General features: G+C 40.9%; 1 protein-coding gene across 1 annotated transcript in view; it reads right to left on the bottom strand.

The window, feature by feature from the left end:
* The window catches only part of EPSTI1 (epithelial stromal interaction 1), a 50,235-nt gene that overhangs the window by 25,186 nt on the left and 2,553 nt on the right, over positions 1 to 22,496 (bottom strand). The window contains exons 2-6 of the mRNA XM_005420747.1: positions 13,519 to 13,577; positions 11,468 to 11,551; positions 7,523 to 7,596; positions 6,807 to 6,890; positions 1,091 to 1,164 (exon numbers count right to left, since the gene is read on the bottom strand). Coding sequence (XP_005420804.1) covers positions 1,091 to 1,164; positions 6,807 to 6,890; positions 7,523 to 7,596; positions 11,468 to 11,551; positions 13,519 to 13,577 — 375 coding nt within the window. The remainder of the gene's footprint in view (positions 1 to 1,090; positions 1,165 to 6,806; positions 6,891 to 7,522; positions 7,597 to 11,467; positions 11,552 to 13,518; positions 13,578 to 22,496) is intronic.

Here is a 22,496-nt window from a genome sequence, read left to right on the forward strand (position 1 = left end):
ACAAGAAAAGCTGGAGTCAGTGACAAAGCACTAAAATGTCTGTACCTCAGAGAACAGAGTCCGGGCAAATGATGAAGGAACTGGAGCCACTAGCATGGGACAGAAGTGATTTCTTTAAAGGTCACAGAGGAGGAAAAAGCAATCAATCAGGCTAAGAATACAGGTGAGTAATTTCAGAAGCCAAAGATAGAAAAGGTAAAGGTGACTAAACAGCATTGTGTGTTAATTATGTGATAGAATCAGTTTGGATCAATTAAGAACAAATAAATGTGGTGGAGTGAATAGGCAAGGCAGGAACTTCACTGCCAGTGGAATTAATTATATCAGGACTTAGGCAGTATCTAAATCTGATATTAAGAAGGTATTCTTGGGAAATAGGTCTTTACAACGTATCTCCACATTTAAGCAGGACTATGCTAAATAGAGGAAGTCCTCATTATTTACATGTGGGCTAAACTTCTTTACTAATCAACAAAATAAATTGGTGGAGATGTAATTTGGATTTTGTTTTGATAATTAGTCTTGGATTGAAGGATTGCATATTGATTCAGTTAGAGAACAAAAGCACAAAGTCATTTTATAATTCACAACTTTCATTTCAAAGTGTATGTTTTAGGAAGCTAAGAGAGGTGTACAAGACAAAATTTCTCATAGAATAAGGTGTAGAGGAGGCTTGGATATTTCACAGAATCACAAAATAATTGAGGTTGCTGGATGTCATGTTGTCCTACCCTCTGCTCAAACAGGGCCACCTTGAGACAGCTGCCCAGAACTTTTGAATATGTTCAAAGATGGAGAATCCACAACCTGCCTGGGTAACCTGTGCTCATGTTCAGCCACTCTCAGAGTAAAAAAAGGGTTCAGTAGGAACTTCCCATGGACCAGTTTGTGCCCATTTTCTTGAAATGGCAAGTTTCAAGTCAAAAATTGAAAAAATAGCAACAGAAGCCAAATCCTTCCTGAGCCCCAAACCAAGGAAAAAATGCCAACAAATAAGATAATATTAAATAACAATTAAAAACCCAAACAAACAAAACAAAAGGACAAGTAGATAAGGAATTTTAGGTAATAGGTTTCAAATTTTACTTACTACTTTTGATCTTCAAGAAACATCTCTCTTCTTTGCATTTCTTCTTGTCTTTTTTTAACTTCAAGTCTCTCTGCCTAGAGCATTAAAACCAGGAAAAAATACTCGAGGTTTCCAAAAAACCAAAGCCAAACATCAATTATTTAAATTCCAATATTTCAATATTTTTGTTTTTAAAAGATCTATAGCAGTTGGGTACAGAAGTGACCCAATCTCAAATTTAAAGTTATTCAGTCATGAACAAATATCTCGTAGTCAAGAGACCTGTTTAAATTAGAAAATGACATGGTGCTCCTAGTACCCATGTACCCAAAAGGCCTTGTGAGCCTTCAGAGCCATCATGTCACAGCCCTGCTGGGGGACATCTCAGGGCGCAGCTGATGCAACCTTGGTCCTTGCAAGAAGGCAGAAGACCTAAACCACTGCACCAAAGCAGATGATAGTCCCGTGGCACTGACAGTGCAGCGATGTGACCCCATGCAGCTCACAGAGCTGCCCTGCGGGAGAGTTAGGTACTGGCCAGCTGAATACTTGCTACAATGAATGAATGTGGGAGACATTTGTACTTAAACAGCATTCTTCTGCCTGAGATACCATATCTGGTGCAAGAGCCAACCAAATCCTTGACACATAAAACTCCTCTGTAAATCTGGATACCACACAAATTATTAAGTCCTTTAATATAAAATTGCACATAATTTCCAGTGGAAGTATCACCTAAGCTGCCCAAATCCCAAATTCAAGTAGAATAATACAGTAAAATAAAGCAAAGCTAAAGAACTTGGTGCAACAGCAGCAACATGCAATTCAAACTAAATTCCAATGAAAAGGAGGCCAGCCAAATTTTTGTTTTGGCTCACAGGATGCAGTTAGGTCCAGTAGGAAGAGCAGTTAAAAGGCAGTTCAGCGTATGAAAAGCACAAATTAGAAGTTCCAGCCTGAGATTTCAGCCTGCTGTATTTTGAACTCCCACACTGCAGTTGGTGGGGGGATGCTCCAGTAAGAGCTCCCAAGCAATGATCACAACAACCCTCATGTGGAGCAAAACACAGTCTCGGACTGTCACTCTGCTCATTGCCCACCCTCAAAAGGAAAAAAGGTAATTGCTCAGTAACCCAGCAACCAGACATTGCTCTGAACAAAGTGCCCTGGAAATTTCAGACAATACCTTGCAGAGATGGGAAGGGGGGTGTAGGTGAAAATGGCCCCTGTGGCCAGAACCCCAAATCAGAGAGAGAACAGCACCTGAGCAGAGGTACTGTGCAAGGACAAGGAGAACAAGGAAGGGGAAACATCTAAGTGGGTAAGGGGTGTTAAGAACAGGGCTGAAATCCCCAGTTCCATAATCTTCTTTCTGTCCTGCAATGAAAAAGCATTTCAGAAACATTACAATTCTGCTGGCAGTTACTCAATCACTTTGCCTTTGGCAATTTCAGGATGCATATTTTTTAATTGGATAAAGAATGACTGTCTGAAAGAGATTTGCAAAATAAGTGCAAATTCCTCCTTTGCATGCACAGGATTAAGAAAAAAAATCCTTTCAGATGTCTGCAGATAGGAAAAGAGCCACTATGTTGTGTGATGATAAAAACTGCTGGAAGGCAAAAGAATTAGAAGCCGTTATTTGGAAAAAGGCAGTGAGAAATAAACAAAAGGAGGACGGGGAATCTCTGAATAAGATGTCCTGTTCACTCACTTGACGTGCAGAGACAGTGATAGAATGTGTGACATACTGATGCAATTGAAAAATTTAACCAAACTGTAGTAAGGAACATCACTACACATTATGGATGATTTTAGAGTGTTCAGGGGATATATTGTTTGCTCCTAACCTAGACACAGAGGACGTGTTAGGCAAAAAAGCTCATTTGTGCAGCTTCACAGTTTACAGGAAAAGAAAGGAAAGAGGCAGAAAAGAAATCTTATGGCTTGTGTTATTATCAAAGGTGATTCTGATACCCTTGAGACACCAGCCACAGCTCACAGGCTTTTCCCCAACACTGCCCAATACCACAAGCTGATGCCTTCACCTCTCAAAAAGCACTGGATGTGGGATCCACCATCATATTGCAAGGCTCCTGAAAGTTCAAAAAAAAAAATTTCAAAAAGTTCCAAAAAAATCCAAATCTCACAGGACCTGTTGTGGTCTAACTCCTAGCTAGTGACATCTAGAGAACAGTAATATTAACTTTGAGAAATATAAACCTTCAGTACAAACCCTGTCTCCCACTAGATGAAAAAATAAAGGAATATCCTGCAGCTATTCTACCACCAGAATGGTACCTGAAGAAAACTGCAGCATCTTGAAATTACTCACTTGTGGCTGGCGTGACTATTTTTTACTCTGGAAGTTTACCCTAGGACATCTGCTTAAGGATGCATACAAGTGACAGGCGACAGGACGGGCACACTCTCCAACTAATGACAATCTATCAATAGACAATGCCAAAGCACTCCACATTTGGCACCATGTTCAAAAAGCCAAGAGTGGAACAGCTGTGATATTGAAGGTAAACACGTTGAAAAATGTTAGCAGAAGGCCTGTAAAGCGCCCAGTTTTAACAAATTCCTGAAAAAAGGCCGCTCATGCTGATTAACACAGTCAAATTAAAGAGCACATGATTTGATAGAGAATAAAACAAAATTATAGCTTATCCTAAATAAGACACTTTCTGAAGATGGCAGGACTGTTTACTACATAATGTAAGGGAAAAAATGTTGCATGCAGCATAATTAACAGTGAGTCTTTTCATTTCAAATTGTTTGAATCTTCTAACAGTCAGTCAAGACCTAAACTATAAAAGGAAATGCTAAAGGCAGGGTAACAGCAACAGAAATTCAGTCACAGGAAACAGAAATATCCATTGTGCTGAAGTCATCCAATTTTACGTGCAACACAAATGAGAAAAGTTTAAAAACCAAGAAGCCAAGTATCAGCTTGCTTAAAATAAGCTGCTTGCTTATTTTTTGAGGAATTTTGACAGTCCTTTCACCCAATAGACACAAAGGAAATGATGATCCAGTCTGGTCAAACACTGCGATGTAAGGGGCTGCACAAAAAATACCAACTCCAGACATCTACTACTAATAAGAAAATAATAAAAAAACTAACTCTCATGTACTTAAACACTTTCTGTGGATTAGACAATTAGACACACATCTCAGCATCTGGGAAAAATACAGAAAAGGAGAATTCCCTGCTCATGTTAAAAAGTCTTTTCTGAATTATTTCAGAAATAATACTGAGCACTCATCACGAGCTTCGCATACCCAAACTCAGGCAGCCCCCAGTTACCCCACGAACAAACCCAACAGTCCCAGGACAAGCTGCCTGTCTTGAAGTGCACGGGAGACCTGAGTATTTGCTCACACAAGGTGGCCCTCTGGAGCACAGAATGAAGACTCTTTCCTCTCTCTGGAAGCTAGAGAGAGACAAGGTAGATGCCAAGCTGGTCTTCCAGCAGCTAATAACCCCGTGGTTAATTAAAGAATGACAGAGAGAGGCAGGTGGACTCATACAGATAGTGAGGCAAACCCTCCATATTTGGGTACTGCTTGGGCAGACTCACAGGTTTCGCTTGTTCACAAAGATAATGGGAAAGTGAATGCTGCTTTTCTCTGCAAAACCAGCATTAGAACACTAACATAAACAGATCCTAAGCTCACAAGCAGCACTGGCTTACAGTACATCAAGCTTACAATCAAGGAAGAACTGAGCTGAGTATCAGCACCCGTTCTAGTCATCACACATTAGTCTGTAGGGTTTCACCATTCATGTCTGCTGGCAAAGAAGCTTTCCAGCTGTGAAAGTTCCAGGGCTCCTGCTGATAAAGCTGGCTAGCTATTATCTCTTCTCAGACTGTCACACAATTTGTTTTTTATTGAATGAATAATAACCTTGAGCAAAAGAAGGGCTGGCCAGCAAGAAAAGACAGCCTGTGAACTTGTAGAAAGACATGCTCTCAGCCAATGCCCTACAGGTGCAGTTGAATACAAATCTATCACTTCAAATAAAAAGCTTCTTTCCTTTGGTAAACAGAGCCCAACACTGGTTGTACAGCACCACTAGGATCCATGTCATTCTCGGGTCTTGGGAGCCTTTCATCTGTAGACAGGGTGAGATAGCCAAATTGGCACTTTCCAGTGGCTTTTCAGCATGCTCTTCCTAAACACAAGGTTGAATATTTAATACCTAATCATCTTCCAAGAAGAAATCTCCATCAGCTCAATCACTATTGTGGAAAACAGTCTGAATAAACAAATTCAAACTAAGAGTTCCTTTTCACACACCTCTGTTTAGTGTGATTGCTTTGTGGGTATATGTTTATTTAGTCAAATTAGTCTGTTTGGCAAAGATATTTGCTGCAATGTTGCATCCTCCTTCAGCAAAAACAGATACTTACAGTTTTACTATCTACAACATCTATAAAGATTTTATAACCTGTGGGAGTGAAGGTAAGGAAATTAAAGAGCATGAAAACAAACCTGATACATCAATATATTTTCCAGGTGTAACTAGAAATTATAGCAGTCTTGAAACATTTTTCTTGTCCAATGCCCACAGGCAAACAACATATATTAAATAATTAATCTACTCTCTTCCACTGCTATCATCACTGTGTCTGGAGCTACACATGAGATGGTAACAGCTAACATTTTCAGGAAATAGTATTTATTGTCCCTGTAAACTATTGTGTATACGCTTATCCCCGAAGTATAATACTAACCACTGAGAGACCAGGAGCAGACTAACCCTCACCTAGAAGCAAATAGTTATTTTTGTTTATGCATGCCCTTGCACGCCAACCAGTATCGACGACTTTTTAATTAACTCTCAACATTCAGTTTCTGCACTGAAAATCATTTTTACTGTTGTGGAGACAAAACTTTCAAACCTGAAATCTCCCTTTCTCTCCTTGTTAATGAGCACATCAGTATCATGCTCCCTCTCCTTTCATTTTTCATTTAAATTCCATACTGCATTCTCAAGCCAGTACTTCTTGGTTACCACCAAGGAGACACAAATGAACTTTTACAAAGGGTTGCACAGCACAAAGAAGGAGATGCTTTATGAGAGTAACTGGAGAAAGCAAAAAAATTAAAAATAATAAAAGAAAATTTTCCAGTGAGCTATCATTGGTGTCAATATATGCAGAGTATTAGAAGGAAGTGTGATCCGACCTATTAGCAAGACACTTGGATGTGCGGGCCATAGAAGGGCTGGAGGGGCAGCTGAATTTCAGGGTGCTCTCATCACAATGCAGGTAGACTACACTGACTTTTCCATGATTTGGATTTCTTTTCCATCCTGACAGGCTGGATTTTCTAGTATTCTTCCCATGTGCACAGGCAATTATGGATTTCTATAAGGTCTTTGTGCCAACTGCTACAATCCAATCTTTGAGAGGGAGCTCATGCCAAAGTGAACCATATAACCTGCACACAATTTACTCCTGACCTCCCTTTCTGCTAACTCTGCTAGATAGATGCAACTGAAAGTCTGGAGTTTCTGGTGAACCAAAGGAAAACTCAAGCCCCCAGAAACCCTGGGCAGGCATCCTTCAGTCAGCTACGAAGAGAAGGAAAACTAAATTTCCTAATTCCTCAATACCATCCAGGGCTACTTAATTTAATTAGCCAGCTCCATGTAGCTCAGCAAAATCAAACATCAAGACATGAACTGTTATATGGGCTTCAAGTCTGCAGTAACTAGACTTACCTTTTCTCTCTGAATTGCTTTCTTTTTCAAGATTTCAGCTTCTTCAGCTGCCTTTTTTGCTTTTACGTACTCTTCTCTTTTGTGCTGTGTGACATAAACATAGGAAGTTATTTTACGTATTTATGTATACAAGGAACACATAAGGTAACTTGACTCCTATAGTGCACATCTTTCAAATCTAAAATGTGTTAGGGGAAAGTTTCTGGATTTTTTTTTTTACTTAAAATAAGACTGAATAAGGCAGGCTGTGCAACAGCTACTGCAATATTGGCTTTAAGAAGACTGAAAAATCTAGGACTGATAAATGGGCATCCATGCAAGGACTCACACAGCTGATTGATAACTTGCAAGCATTTATACCTCTTGTAACAGGAACAACATTTCCACATAAGCACGGCACAGGGTGGTACATTGATCAATTAGTCCAAGCATAAGCAGCATGCTGGAAGATACAGCAAGGCATTTAACCGGCTTTACAACTGTTCTAGCTGTTATTTGAGATATCATCTGTGATACAGATTGTTACATATTTATGGAAAGATTTCTCATTTTCTTCGGTGCAGAACATTAGTATCTGATTTTCTGCTGCTTCCTTCAGGTTTCATGACTTTCTCCTGTCAAGCAGCTGTGAGTTCATTTTATAGTCATACAAAACACTACAGGAAAAGCTTTCTTTTGAGTTCTAAAAATAAACAAACACATTTATTCTTACTGACCTTTTTCTGGTATTTAGATTGCATGAGAATCATTTGTTGATTTTGTCGTACTCGAGCCTCTGATTCGTTTCCACCTTAAAAAAACCCAAAAATATAAATGGCACTTTGTATGAGCATTTTAACATGCAAATGCCAGTCATTTCAGAATACAGCAATACAACAGATTGGATGTATGCATATACAGGAAATTTTTCATAACTACAGTAGCTGTCTGACATTAAAGAGAACAGATAGGAGACCTTTTTGATCATTTTTTTCATCCATCAAAAGCACTTGCCTATTATTTACAGAGCACCCACTGTATCATCCACTCTACCAACAAATATGTCCCTACAATATATGATCAGTTTACTGAGGAACTATTCCATTTTCAGAAAATCAGTCATGCTTTGCAGGTGAGTTTTCATTTTCACATCCAGCTATCCCCACCTTTGCTCAGTTTGTCACACACATACAGCCAGAAATTCTATTGCTAAAAAGCTTATCTTTTATAAAATTTAGGATCTTGGACTCTGCCAGCTCCAATGGGATGCTATCATTTTAATATTTTCTAAGTAATGTCTTGGGGTTCAGGGAAGAATCCCCTTTCTGAAATGGAAGTAAAAGCCTTTCCCACAGACCTCACATTCATATCCAGGTAGTAGAAATCATCCTTTTCCAAAGCCACGGATTCTCTTTTGTGAACATCTAAAGCTCTGGCCATAATGTTCAGCCTTCAGTAAAAAGAAACAAAATCCCCACAAACAAAGAAGCCAACCACACAAAGAAAGTGATACTTGGTCTCAAGGGATTGAGGGAGTGACTTTGATTCTATTACTCTGCTTTATTTCCCAAAGTATTTTCTTGCTGTAGGAAGGGAATTAATTCATCCCCTTCAGTTGTTGCAAAAAATAATGACAGCCCTCACTCCATTTTGAGGATGGGGGCTGTATTTCCCCAATTTATTGTTTTCATGAGAAATTTCCCTCTATGTGCCTCCCTAATTCTATCGAAGCAGCTGGACCAATCTGTGCTACCTTAGGTGCCTGATATTCTGGGCTGTATCAAAAGCAGCCTGGGCAGCCAGTCAAGGGAATGTGATTCTGCCCCTCTGCTCTGCTCTGGTGAGACCCCACCTGCAGTGCTGCACCCAGCTCTGGAGTCCCCAATAGAAGAAGGACATGAACCTGCTGGATTGAGTCCATGGGAAGGCCTCAAAAATGATCAGAGAGCTACAGCACCTCTCCTGAGAAGAAAGACAGAGAGCCAGGACTGCTCCCCCAGGAGAGGAGAAGGCTCCAGGGAGACCTCCTAGCAGCCTTTCAGTACCTGAAAGGGCCTAGAAGACAGCTGGAGAGGGAATTTTTGCAAGAGCATATAGTGGTAGGACAAGAAGGAATGGCTTTAAACTGAAAGAGGAGAGATTTAGATTGAATATAATAAAAACATGTTTCACTGTGAGGTGCTGAGGCACTGGCACAGATTGCCCAGAGAAGCAGTGGATGTCCCATCTCTGGAAGTGTTCAAGGCCAGGTTGGATTGTGCCTTGAGCAACCTGGTCTAGTGGAAGGTGTCCCTGCCCATGGTAGGGTGGTTAAAACTAAAAGATATTTAAGTTGCCTTCAGACCCAAACCATTCTATGAATTGCAAGACCTTTCAGAAATGTAAGAAATATTAGGAGGGATCACTCTTGTCTAAAGGTAGCTCTCTCCATTTACTAATGGAAGGTAACTAATCTTTAGGTGCTTTTGTGACATTCGGTGAATGGGAGATCAATACCCTAAGCGTGGCAACATTTCTAGGGACACAAATAAATCCCTAAGATAAGTTGTCCAGAGAGAATGGCCATACAGTATACAAGCAATAAGCTTAGAGTAGCAATAAGCATACAGCTGGCATTGTAGAGTGTCTCTTCCCCAGGTTTGGAAAATAAAACTACTGCTAAACAGGTTTTGAAACCTCTTAAATGCCTAATCTTTCTCCTTTTTTAGCCTTTTAATAGCAAAATTTCTTTTGTGCACGGTAGTTTTTTTGCTGGTACTAGTGGATGTTGTCTCGGAACAAACATTTTTCTGATCATTATTAGAAATTGCCTATAGCCTTTCAAACAGGTTTAATTCATTCAAGTTGCCTTGGCTGTGATGTGTCAAATGCTTCACTGAAGTCAGAGGGTGTTGTGATCATATATAATAATACCAGAAAAGAGACTGTTGCATTTATCAGGCATGATTTGTTGCTCTACTTGCTGCTTATGGAGGAGAGTAGAACTTGTATCCTTCATTGCTCTCATCTCTCCATGATGCCTGAAAGTTTGCCAGTCAAATATTACAGAGCTGAAATCCAGAATACTTATTTCCCTGTGGAAACCACAAGCGTTAAAAAACTTAAGAAACTTTAACTTTATTTAGAGATTTTACTTAGTGATTTGGACTAGATGTGTAGTCCCTTAAAATCACTCTGAGAAAATAACACATGATACTTTTTTCTCCTAATGAGCACCTACAGGGATGAAATTAGATATGCCATTTCAGCTCCAAATTTGTTCCTGTGGGAGTGATATGTTCTAATAATCTTTGCACCTCAGTTCTTTTCAGAGGCATTGAACACAGTACCTGTGTCTCAGCCTCCAGGAGTCTAAGTGGCAGCTAGAGAGTGACTAATGACATCACATTTTCTTACTTTATTTTCTTTCGCCCTCTTAAGTTTCTTCTTTGCCCAGAAGGATTTTAAATGCAGTGGGGCCAGAAGTTAGGACTCCTAACACTCAGTCCCTGCAGCTTTAAGGACACCCTCAGTCACACAGCCAGCCAGCACACACCAAATATGCCAAATTTCTTTTTCCAGATTTCACTTTCTTCAGCAAAAAGCTCTATGGTCTTTTTGTGACAGAAGTATGTCTTCTAAAAACTACCCACAAGCAAGAAGCAGATGTTACATGTGAACTCACAAAGACTATGTCTGGCCACACAACTGCACATGATTTGAATACAGGGCATCGCCACCACTGCAAACAACTGTGACTCAGCTGCAGGGCAGAACATGTGGGACCAGGATCACCTTGAGCCAAAAATCAGCTCTGGGTTGGAATCAGTTCAAATTACTCTATCTCCCACCTGCTGTCTATTTTTATACACTGTACACCACCACAAACTTATCTTGTGTAGCCTGGCAGAGAAAGAACTTAATTTGCAGGTCAAAGCAGACCACATCCTGCACTGTGCATCCCAAATTCTCCTACAAAAGCCAACGTAAAGAAGGACAGGTCTTCTTTTCTAAAACTTTTTAAAACTAAGTCTGAAATATCACTGAATTTAGTACTTTATAGTGGTTACAATTTAAGCTATCTCCTACACTTCCTCTTACCCATCTAGAAAACATCTTGCTTATCTTAGCAACCACATCAGTTATGTTCAGGGTGTCTTAAGTTTTTGCAGCTTTTTACCCTGTTTTTCATTTACTTGTCTGTTATCTTCAAAAAACTGGTAATACAGGGCTTCACACACATTTAGCCTGCAAATTATGAAGCTGCAGGGATCACTTTTGCCTCTTCAGGAGCAACAGCCAGGAAAGCACACACAGACACAGAGGAGTTTTCTTATGGGTAACTGGAGGGTCTCCAACATGCTGTCCATCTGCACACTAATGACAAATGTGGGCCCCTCAGAGACATCAACCACAGACAGTGTAAACAGCAGGAGGGTTAATCCACCTGTTTTCCCCAAATGGTAGTACAGATTTTCTACTCTGCCCTTGACAGATTTCTTGAGTGACAATCTGTGCTGGTTTTTTTTCAGAAACATCTTCTTTGCCATGATCATCAAGAAGCACAGAGCACATACAATAGACTCATGTCAGCCCTTATTGAAACTGAATCTCTTTTAATAAGTAGAGAGAAAAAGTTAAAATGTCTCATGTCTTGGAAAATTAAATTTTGCAATTCTCAATTGCTGATTTCCATGTCTTACCCAGTCTCTGTGGCATCAGCATAATTGGCCCTGGCCTGTGTTCTTTCTTCCATTGCTCCAGGTCTTCGAGCTCTTTCTTAGCAACTGAGCAGGTATAAAAAGAAATAAATATATGGAAGTTAGAGGAATACTAACAAGCAGCCATTACTGCTAATTGCATGTAATCCTGAAGACCATCCAGGAACCAGCTTGCTTCTCAAGAGATGCAGACACCTCCACAAGAGGCTACACAGTCACTGCAATAATTAGTTAATAGGGCAAACATTTTCCCTAACTTGAGACTGTAATGGTGGGCAATCCTAGGACTCAACCCCAAAAGTAAAGCCAAAACCAGCTAGGAGACTGCTAATAGACTGCTTTTTAACCCCTGGGAACCTATAGGTAAGTGCCACAGTATTTATTCCTTCAGGTAAAGCAGAAGTTGTTACGATGAAGATGTTATTACTGCATAGAGGCAAATCCTTGTGGTGTAATGCTCCTCAGCAGGGAAAAGAAAAGCAATTTTCCCTCCCAACCACATGCTCCCTAAATAAAAACAGGAGGAATGCATGAATCAGCTTCAAATTAAGACACTTCAACACAGGCACCCACATGTGAGATGGGCAGCAAGCTCCCAGTGCAGTCAGTGCAAGTCAATACAGCCGGGGTGCAGCCATATGCTCCAGGATGGCTGATTTAACTTCTCTCTTTGTCCACTGACAGAGGGAAAAGCACAACAATTCCTTTAAATAGCAAGGCCAACAAAGCCTGTGGGAAGAGGAGCTGTGTTTTACCCTAGCATTTCAGTTGCTCTAGGAGCTTATTTCACCCTTACTAACTGTGCATCCTAATGGCTGGCTATGGCTATTGGAGGCTAACACCAGCCCTCCCCTAAGAGGACAAAGCCAGTATTTGGGTAAACCTCTAAAGAGACCCAAAAGCTTTTTATATCACCTTTAAAACAAGCATTTAAGTAGAGACTGCATCCAGTGAGGTCCTATTTCTGCCAGCATCCAAGACAGAAATACTTGACATGCTTCAGACCTTCCACACTGGCACCACAAAGTGCAAACAGATCTTTATTAGAGCAGCAGTACCTTTGCTGTTAACATCATAGTCAGGTCTAAGATGATCTGCAGCTATTCTTCCTTCAAAAATATTATAGTTTGGTTCATGATAAGTCCATTTTCTTTCTTGCAACCAAAGGAAACCCAACCCATACCAGCCTGCTGGTAAAGCATTTCAGCCAAATTCACAATGTTTGAGAAGAAAGGATTTGGTTGCACTGTTTCCTCAAGGACTCACGACATGAGAAGCACTGACTCACACTCCTTCAGCTTTCATGTCTTGCATAAATCAATGCCCAGGTGCATAGAACTGCTGTGCTCAGTCAGTCACCTCTGTATACAGAATTTATTTCACATCTGACTCTGGCTGTAACTTTGCCAATAAAAGACTTCAACATATGCCTGATCTTTCTGGTAGAGATTCAGGGTTCTCCTGCTTAGCTACTTTCACCAGCAAGACTCAAAGCTAAGCAAAAATGAACATATATCCACAAATACTTTCCACCTAAAATTACTTTTATCAGCTTCAGTAGAAGAACCACCTACACTCAAATGCATGTTCAAGAACCAACAGTGTCTGCAGTTGCTTTTGTTTCCACATGGGAGTATTTTCAAAAATATTTCTTATTTATATTTTTTGTTCTTCCTCCTCCTAACCTTGAGACTGTTCAAGGTTCCCCAATATGAATTCAATCCTGTAAAAGCTGGATAGAGCTAATTCCAACATAGTTTTGCAGAAGCCGTCTTGAACAACTCCCACACTGAAATTACCAAAACCCTTCCAACAAGATTTATTCTGCATGAAGTAAAGCCAGATGATGAGTCACTCTTAAGAAAAGCTATATGATCATGGAGGATGCTCATAGCATTGGCATTACTGTTATATCTGTACATATAAAAGCATTGTAAAAATGAGGATAAAAATTGCAAGAGCAATAAAATGCTAAAATGCCAAAGTTATTCAAGTAGAAATAATGTATTATAATATTAGACAACTCAACTTACTTTGCTGCAACTGTTTTCTTCTGGTTTCATTTGGAGTTACCAAGACATATGAGCCAACACTAAAATGAAAGAATACACTCTTATTTTTCCTGTTCACACAAAATCAGAACTAGAAAGTGTTCCTTCATCACTAAAGTCAGTTTTCTGCTGTTGTAGCAAACAACTTCATAGAAAAACTAGTATTTATTCTGATTCAGCTCTTTAGGAATTTTTGGTAAGTACTCTAAGGAGTTCTTGTTATATTTGTAATTGGCAGGAGATACCAAGGGTAATATTTTCAGGAATTTTTAGATAGCCTTTGCTGCTCTTATTCAGGTCTTACTCTAGACTGCTGACCTCAGATCTCATGCATTTCAAATCAAATCACTTCCTTGAATCACAATGTCCCATGTGGAAGACCACTGTTTACTGGGAAGAGCACTGGTGCTGGCAGTCCCAACCCTTACCTTGTGGGCTCCAAGTGCCTTGTGGACTTAAGCAGTCTGCCCAAAAGTTGTCCAAGGAGTGTGCAAAGTCACACTGTTTGTGATGGACCCAGGTGACTTACTCTCAGCCTGAGCCTCAGTTTCCTTGTCAGCCTTTCATTTTCAGCACTAGGAATTCCTTGGGCATATTCATCTTGCTGTCACGCCTAAGGTGCGACTCACTGAATCAGGACAAGGGGCCTGTTTTGCCCGACTTAATTCAAAATGCAGTTGCTGTCTCAAGGAGCTATCAATCTAATGTGACAGCAAAGAGGCAAGCCAGGGTTCAGAGTGTATTAAGAGACTCGAGCTGATCAAAAGAGTGATGAAAACTTGTCAGTTCCACTTGGAGAAGACAAAGGGCTTTATCTCCATGGTGTATTGTGTGAGTAGGAGTTTACACAGCTCCCACTTATCAGAAGCTGTGCTATGGGGATGCAGGTTTACCAGAAATGCACTAAGCAGCAGGTGGCCCCACACATGAGTCTTGGCAGGGTTTTATATGCATGTGTGGGCACAAATATTTCTCCTGGCTTCATTGTAGGGAAAGCACAAGAAGAACAGCCAGCAAAGAATAATAAGGGTTGAAGGCTGAGCCTCTTCAGGAAGGGCCACAGGGAGCGGCTAGAGGACAAACTAGTAAGCAGAGAGAGAAGTTGGCAGTGGAAAAGTAATGAAACAATAAGGCCCAAGACTAAGGCTTAAAAGGGGAATGAAAATCATGCAAAGAGATCAAAGTGCCCAAAGCTGCCTGCTGCCGTATCACTGTAATTCAGGATTTGGTAAGAGAGTATTTATATCCAATTACCTCTTTCTCTTTGAAGACTTATTCAGGGAGGATGTGGATTAATTTATGAGATTAAACTAGTAAAGATAGAGCCGTGAGCTTTAATAGTGCCATTTAATATGATCTTTTCTGTTGGCATACTCTGGTGCCCCCGAGACGGTGAGACTGTTCTGCACATCTCCCAGACCCTCCAAGGCTGGAGTGAAAAGGGCAGCAATGTCCCAGTGGTGTTCACCACACAACTGCAAACAGTACTTAAAAGAAGCTTTGACAACACATCTCCCTTATAGCATAACACTCCCAATCAATGATGTTGTTTCAGATTTTTCTCCATTTGATTGAGTGGTAGCACCTCCAATTTATCCCAAAGTGCCTTTAACAAGCTGCTACACAATGTATCTCTTTCAAGACTTTTTTATAGCTTTTGTTTTTGTTTCAGATATTAAGATCATATTTCTCTCAAGTTCATACACAAAAATTATTAAGTACCTTTTAAATTCCCCTCCCTTCCCTTTGGCAGTGATAAAAGTGGCTGAAATTGTGGGTTGCAATGCTACATATCTTCCTCTCCCAAAAATCAATCAGTGCATCTAGATATCACGCTGCTTCACAGCACTAGAGGGCAGAAGAGTTTTTATACCATGTACTTTGATGACTTCAAACAGCATTTGTCTGGTTGATTTGTTTTAAGTTATAATCAATTTTTTAAAAAAAGACCTTGGCTTGTCTGAACATGTATGAGAAATCACGGTATCAAGTCTAGCCCTTTTGCCATGAATCATTTCCTTTATATGCTTCTGCGTTTTGGCTGGAAGGCTCACACCCCAGGAAGCCAGGTGGGGGCCTCTCTTCTGGTACCTGACAGTGGCCTCATCTTCAGCACCTCAGAAGGACTGCACATGAAATACAGCAAAGATCAATCAGTTTACCAAAGAGGTAGAGGTGACAGTACATTTACCATCTGTTTCCAGCAGATTAAGAGTTGTTGTGTTTAAAACAGTATTTAAAAGAAAAGTTCATTTCAATTTACTGAAATAAAGGCAAAGAAAGTGAGGATGCCAAGTCTTCAGTGGGGGCAGGAAGGGGAGAACAGGACACCAACTTTACTTTGTCTTTTATCTAATGCTTTGTTTTACTTATTATTAGAAATAATAAGAAAAAAAGGGCACGGGGGAGCATTATTGAGTTTATCTAAATTTATAGTATTCACCTTGGTCTCTGGAAAGATATGCCAGAGTGTGGGTTTGGGTACTGGGATCAGGAATGGCCTTAAGCTGAAGGAGGGCAGGTTTAGGTTAGATACTTTACTGGGAGGGTGGTGAAGCACTGGCACAAGTTGCCCAGAGATGTTATGGATTCCCTGTCCTTGATTTGTTTAAGACCAGGCTGGATGGGGCTCTGAATAGCCTGGCCTAGTGGAAGGATTCCTGCCCATGGCAGGGGAGCTGGAACTATATGACTTTAAGGTCTCCTAAAGAATCATTCCATGATTCTCTGATCAGGGGGAAGGAGGAGTAAGTACACGGTAAATTTCTTGTGTGAGGAGTGAAAGTCAGGATCCAAACTGGTTCCTTGCCTTTTAACCCTACAGGAGGGGAAGCCAAATGAGCTGTTGCCTGAGAAACTCCACCTGCCCTACCAGTTCTAAAATCGGCACCTAATATTCCTTATTTTCTTGAGATTCTCTTTTTGAAGGAAAGAAAGCTAATGCAAAAACCCACCACCCGCTTCCAACTTGTGTTTTTATCCAGTTTGCAGGATACTTTATGTCATTTCTTTGTTCAGGCAAAACCTCTGATCCAGTTAAGCCTATAAAACCTGCTACAGCCTGTCAATTTAATATTCCAGTCAGTTTCTGGGTTGCCACAGTAGCCATAAGTCTGGAGCAAATTATCCTCCTTACCTGGGGAGCAATTAAGGAAATGTGAAGATTTGAAGCTATCAGTGGTCTGCAGAATTTTGTGCTTTATACCAATATATGAAGTGCTTCAAAATCCACAGACAGAAAAGATTATAAAGAATTTAAATTTACAGTTTCCCTAATAATGGTTCTAATTGTTATAAGACTTAAGCCTATCTTTGAGGTAGAGTTGTTTTATAAATACAAATACAGAAGTCACTGGAAGGGGGAGAAAGCACATCTTACCCCAGTTATAGCTCTTCAAAAAAGACAAATCATCTTCTGCCTTTATGGATCATATTAATCTTGATGAGTGTTTTTTGTTTTATTTTCTCTGCAGAAAATGGGAATGTATTGACTCATTACACAGACTGAACAGATATTAATGAGAGTAAGAAAGTTGTAACCCAATAAGAGGATGTATCTATATTGAAATAAAAAAAAAAAGGAACCTCCTATGATTTTTCAAGCAGATACACATAATATACCACAGCTGTGGGACTCTAAATGCCTATGTAGCAATATATCATTGTGGTTTAACCCCAGTCAGTAACTGGGTACCACGCGGCTGCTCGCTCATTCAGCCCCCCATGGCCTGGGATGGAGAATTAGAAGGGTTAAAGTGAGAAAACTCATGGGTTGAGATAAAGACAGTTTAACAGGTAAAGCAAAAGCTGCACACACAAGTAAAGCAGGAATTGATTCACCACTTCCCATGGTCAGGCAGGTGTTCAGCCATCCCCAGGAAAGCAGGGCTCCACCACACGTAATGGTGACTTGGGAAGCCAAACACCATCCCTTTGTACATCTCTTCTTCTAGTTCCCTCAGCTATGTACGCTGAGGGGATGCCATATGTTATGGGATACACCTCTGCCAGCTGGGGTCAGCTGTCCCACAGCTCCCACAACTCCCTGTGCACCCCCAGCCCGCTCTCTGGTGGGGTGGTGTGGGAGGCAGAAAAGGCCCCGACTGAGTGTCAGCCCTGCTCAGCAATAACAAAACATCTCTGTGACATCAATGCACTTTTTAGCCACAAATCCAAACCATAGCCCCAGAGCAGCTACTATGAAGAAAATAAGCCCTACTGCAGCCAAAACCAGCACATACAGAGAGAGATATAAAACATTTCAGTCAGGAGAAACATGCAATAACACCATAGATAATCTGTAACGATAGTTTACACTTTGAGTGATCAGTATTAGGAACACCATGTCTGAAAACTTGAATTTTGAATATGTGTAAGTCTACTCTTCTAACTAGCTCAAGGACACCTCTTCAGTGCTTTAAAGGCATTGATGATAGCAATTTTTGTTCTACTTCCTTTCAAGTTTGTATAAAATCGTTTCTTTCTAAAATTGAAAAAACCCATGAGGACTGCTGCTCACTGGTAATAGGTTTTGCAGAGTTGTGCTCTTCAGTTTTTCCTGGGGTCCACTCCAGCCATCTACCACAGGAGAGATATTCAAATGAAGTGTGAAATAGTTTAAAGAGTTAGAAAAGGAATGGATGTTATAAACTGCATCCAATTCCCCTGTGTTTTATACCATGGGTGCATTGGTACACAAATGTCACAGAGCTGAAAGCCAAATGTCTTGCTCTGCTGGGCAGAGTACTCTGCATAACAGACAGAAAATAAGGAGAATGAAGTTGGAGAGCAACAAAAATGACAAAAGCTTGAGAAGGAGGCACAGCCAGATTCAGTCGGAGGAGGGACCTAGGGTGAGATACTGCATTAGATAGTATGTTAAGACTGAATTTAAAAGAGATCAAACTGCCAAAGCAAACTCTTGAATTTCCTTCAAAGATACACTAAGCTGAACTTTGCATTCCTTTTTCAGGAATTGTTTTAAGAGCTGTCAAGTCCACACCACCACAAAGTATTGTTTTCACCAAAGCTCCCATGCCTGATGGAGCAGCCACATGCTGCTGAGCAGCACAGAAGCTGCCAAATTAAAGGGCTACAAGATGCCAAATCCCAGCAAGCAGATAACTGTCCTGTAGGTATCCCTATTTTGCAATGCACACAAAGCCAGATGCTAATGATAATTGACAGCCACAATTCTAGACCTCAGCTGAGCAATATGCTCTGTGTCCCAACAGAGCCATAAGCAGATCTCGAGGAGAGTGCACAAACCTTACATGCAGGCCTGGGACTCTGGCTTTCCATCTTTATCAGTGACATCATCTTACCAGTTTGCAGCTCAGAGACAAAAGTGATTTACTGGGGCTTAGCATTACACACCATCTGATTTATCCTCACTGCACATGTGCTTTTAACACAAGAGGCAGAAAATGAACTACATTAGCAGGAAATGTTTATCATCAAAAGTCTACCTCCATGGATTTTGTCCTGTGTTTGCCACAGGCCAGGAATGCACTTAATTAACACAGTTCAAAAGATGTCTGGAAGATTATTAAACCAGGGTAACTCACTTCTGTATCTGGTCCCTTTCATTAAAACAGACAACATTTTTGGCATTGTGAGGATTAAAGCAAAGAGTTAAATCCTGAAGGAGTGAACTTGCAAGGGGGAAGAGTGAGAAGGGAGAGGGCAGCAGAGAGCAGCCCAGGAGAAAGTAAGAAGCAGAAATCTGCAGGAAAGAAACAGACCTGAGGTTCTGCTGTTATCCACATGCTTGTAGCGAAACTCCTGAAGTTAAAATTTGGCTAAAAGACTAAAACTGAAACTTGGAACTGAACTTCCAACAGTTTAGATGAGGCTCAGACTCAGCAGCTTGTTGTGGTCTTACCACATCAGAAAGAAGAGCAGGTGCTTCAGCCGTACGCTGTTTGGGACAATCTCAACCAACTTCTGAAGATCCAAGGAAATTGCCACCCTGACAGATCAAATCAGGGAGCCAAGGGGTAGCTCTCAGCCCAAACTTGGCTCACAGCACAGCTTCCTCTCCGCTGGAAACACTAACATGCCATTAGTCAGATAACACTAGAGGGGCAGAGCTCACTGTAGCAGGGCTGTAGATCAGCATCAGACCCAGCTAAGTCTAGAAAAGTCAGACATGGCCCTGCTTGTGCTGTCCCCGCTGCTAGAGCAGCTCAGTTCTCTCAGTGCAGCACAGGATCAGGATGTAGAGAGAGGGATGTAGGCATGTAGGGAGCATGCCAGAGCCAGCTGGAGCACCTGGTAATCACTCACCCTGAGGAGCACAGAGCATCATACATGGCCAGGCCAGGCACTGGCCTTGGCAGCACCAAGTGCTGAGCTGAGCTCTCCCCTGCAGGGCCGTGCATGTGCTGCATGTCAGGCTTGCCAGTGTGCCTGCAGAGCTCAGCAGGTCAGATGCTGTGTCACATGAACACTGAGATTTGAGCTAGTGGCATGTTCATCTCTGCTTCCCTGCCTCTTTTCTTTACAACAATGTATTTCCTCCTCCGCTGTCTCTGCATCAGAGAATTTGTCCTTTCATTGCCCCTGCCCAAATGCAGCATCCTCCCATACATTCCTTATGCATCACCTTGCCACAGCTCCTCATCAAGACAACATGTCAGGGCTTGTGCAAAGCAAGCTCTTCCAAAAAAGCCTTCTAATACAGAATATGGAAGGACTTCCTTCCCTCCCTCAAGTTTATATGGCACAGTAACCCCGCCCCAATCCAGACTGACAGTACATTTGTTGTCTTACACAGACCCTGACACCAATCCTGTGCCTGGAGAAAACGCTGGCTACTGACCATGGTAAAGCTGGGCGTCTCTGAAGTGCTCCACTGGGCTGTAAACATCAGTACATCAGCTTGAAAGACAGAGGGTTGGGAGACTTCTCCTGTGCAGCAAGTGGAGAGCTAAACTCTGAACAGATTTTCCATAACTCAAATTAACTGTCTTGCACTCCTAGCAGTAGCTGGGCAGGGGGCAAAACAAGTATTTTGCTAAAAATCCGCCTACAGTTTTGTAGACTGTCCTAGGTTACAATATAAAGATGTATTCCGTTCCCATCCTCAAAAGCTGCTGAAACTGTTAGCGTGCGGAGACATATAATCACACAGGCAATTATATGTAGGTGCTTTTATTAAGAGCTCTGGGAATCAGGGGCGCTTTCGCCTCAGATCTGATCCCCATACATTGAAGAGGAACGTGTTTTTATATTCTATCATTATATAACTTACATGTTAATTATTAAACTTATATTGTTCTATTGTATACATAGATTTTTAGCTAAACATAGCTCTCTTAAGTTCCCAGTGTAGTTTCTCATGATTCTTCCTATGATTATATAATAATTATATTTAATTACTAAACAATCATCACATCTAACAATTATATCATTTATCATACTGCTTACGTGAATGCACTGATCTGAGAAAACACAAAGCCTAACATTTTCAGAATCTATCTTTAGCATTTTCCAAGGTCCCACTATCAAAACCAGGAGGGGCATTGTTTTTTCCTTGTTTCCTGTTAATGGGCCCATCAATGCCTTGCTGCATGACTCAGAGACAACTCCTTCCAGGAGCCAGTTCTCTTTACTGGACCCACCACGTCACTCACCGCATGACATCAGCACATTGTGAGATGCTCCGCCCAGGGGGAGGAGCTAATTATCCCCACCTGGATATAGTCTGGGGCTGGGAAGGAACAAGCCTTTCCCACTGGATCTTCAGAGGAGGACTGCACCAGAACCATGTTTGCTACTCCAGGAGGACTGCAGCCACCAATCCAACTGGACTGCTACTGACACCCTGACCAACAGGGTGTCAGGTTATATTCTAACTCCGTCAGTGATTTTCTTTTGTATTATTGCATGTATTTTGGTTTTTGGTTTTTTTTCTTTTTTTCTTTTTCCTTTCCCTAATAAGTTGCATTTCTGACTTGGAGTCTCTCACTGGGTTTGCTCTCAAACCAGAACATTGACTAACTTTTTTTTTTTTTATTTTAAAGAAACTTTAGTTCATGAAAGAAAAAAAAATCAGAACTGCTAAGTATAGCCTGTCAGCAATAGGATGAGGGTCTTATAACACCATAGATATTTTGGTTTGGTTTTTGTTGTTTTGTTTTTTCTAAATTCAGGATTAAGATTGGAAAAGAAAGGAAAGAAAGTTCTGATAGATTTGGCTCCAGTGGTCAAAGAATACAATTTCTTGAGTCAAGCATTCTAGCAAGTCTGCTCTCCTTTCAAACAAAATGATGAGGGACTGTTACCAGCTGTGCAGCAATATATCTTCAGGCTTTATTATTTTGAATTTCAGTTTTTAATGGATTTTACCAGAGCCAATATTATTCTTGGCAGCTTTAAAGGCGCTAAAGGCAGACTGCTGAATGGGGGCAGCAGTTTCTTTTTCAGGCACTAGCTATAGTTCACCCTCTAATTTCCCCACTTTTCTCCACCTTTCTTCTGTACAGACTTTTGTTTCTGAATAGGTATGAACAAGGGCAATTTGGGAATTTGCTTTCTGCAAGTTAATTTCATGGCACTTAGCAGACAGAGTGAAGCCACTTAAATGCAAGCTTATTATTAAAAGCAGTTTCAAGCTCTTGTCATCCTGGTGACTTTTTTCTCCATGGCCTGAAACGACATTCTATGTATAACTGGATGGGGATGTACAAAGTGTGGCTTCAGTTTTGCATTTGAACAAGGACTTTTCTTAATTGGGACCATTTTATTGTCACTTCTCACCCCTGACATATCATATAAGGGCTTTTCCAAACCAAAACTATCTTAACTCTAATACCAGCTGCCTACCTTGTTTTTTTAATAGTCTGGTTTGAATATCCAGTGCTGAACAGGACTGCAACATGCGACATCCCACGCATATTTCCTGTGCCTAATCTAAACAAAAGGTCACCTGATCTGACCCTAAGGTCTTCCTGAGA

Source organism: Geospiza fortis, unplaced genomic scaffold, assembly GCF_000277835.1.
Source record: "Geospiza fortis unplaced genomic scaffold, GeoFor_1.0 scaffold194, whole genome shotgun sequence".
Classification (NCBI taxonomy): domain Eukaryota; kingdom Metazoa; phylum Chordata; class Aves; order Passeriformes; family Thraupidae; genus Geospiza; species Geospiza fortis.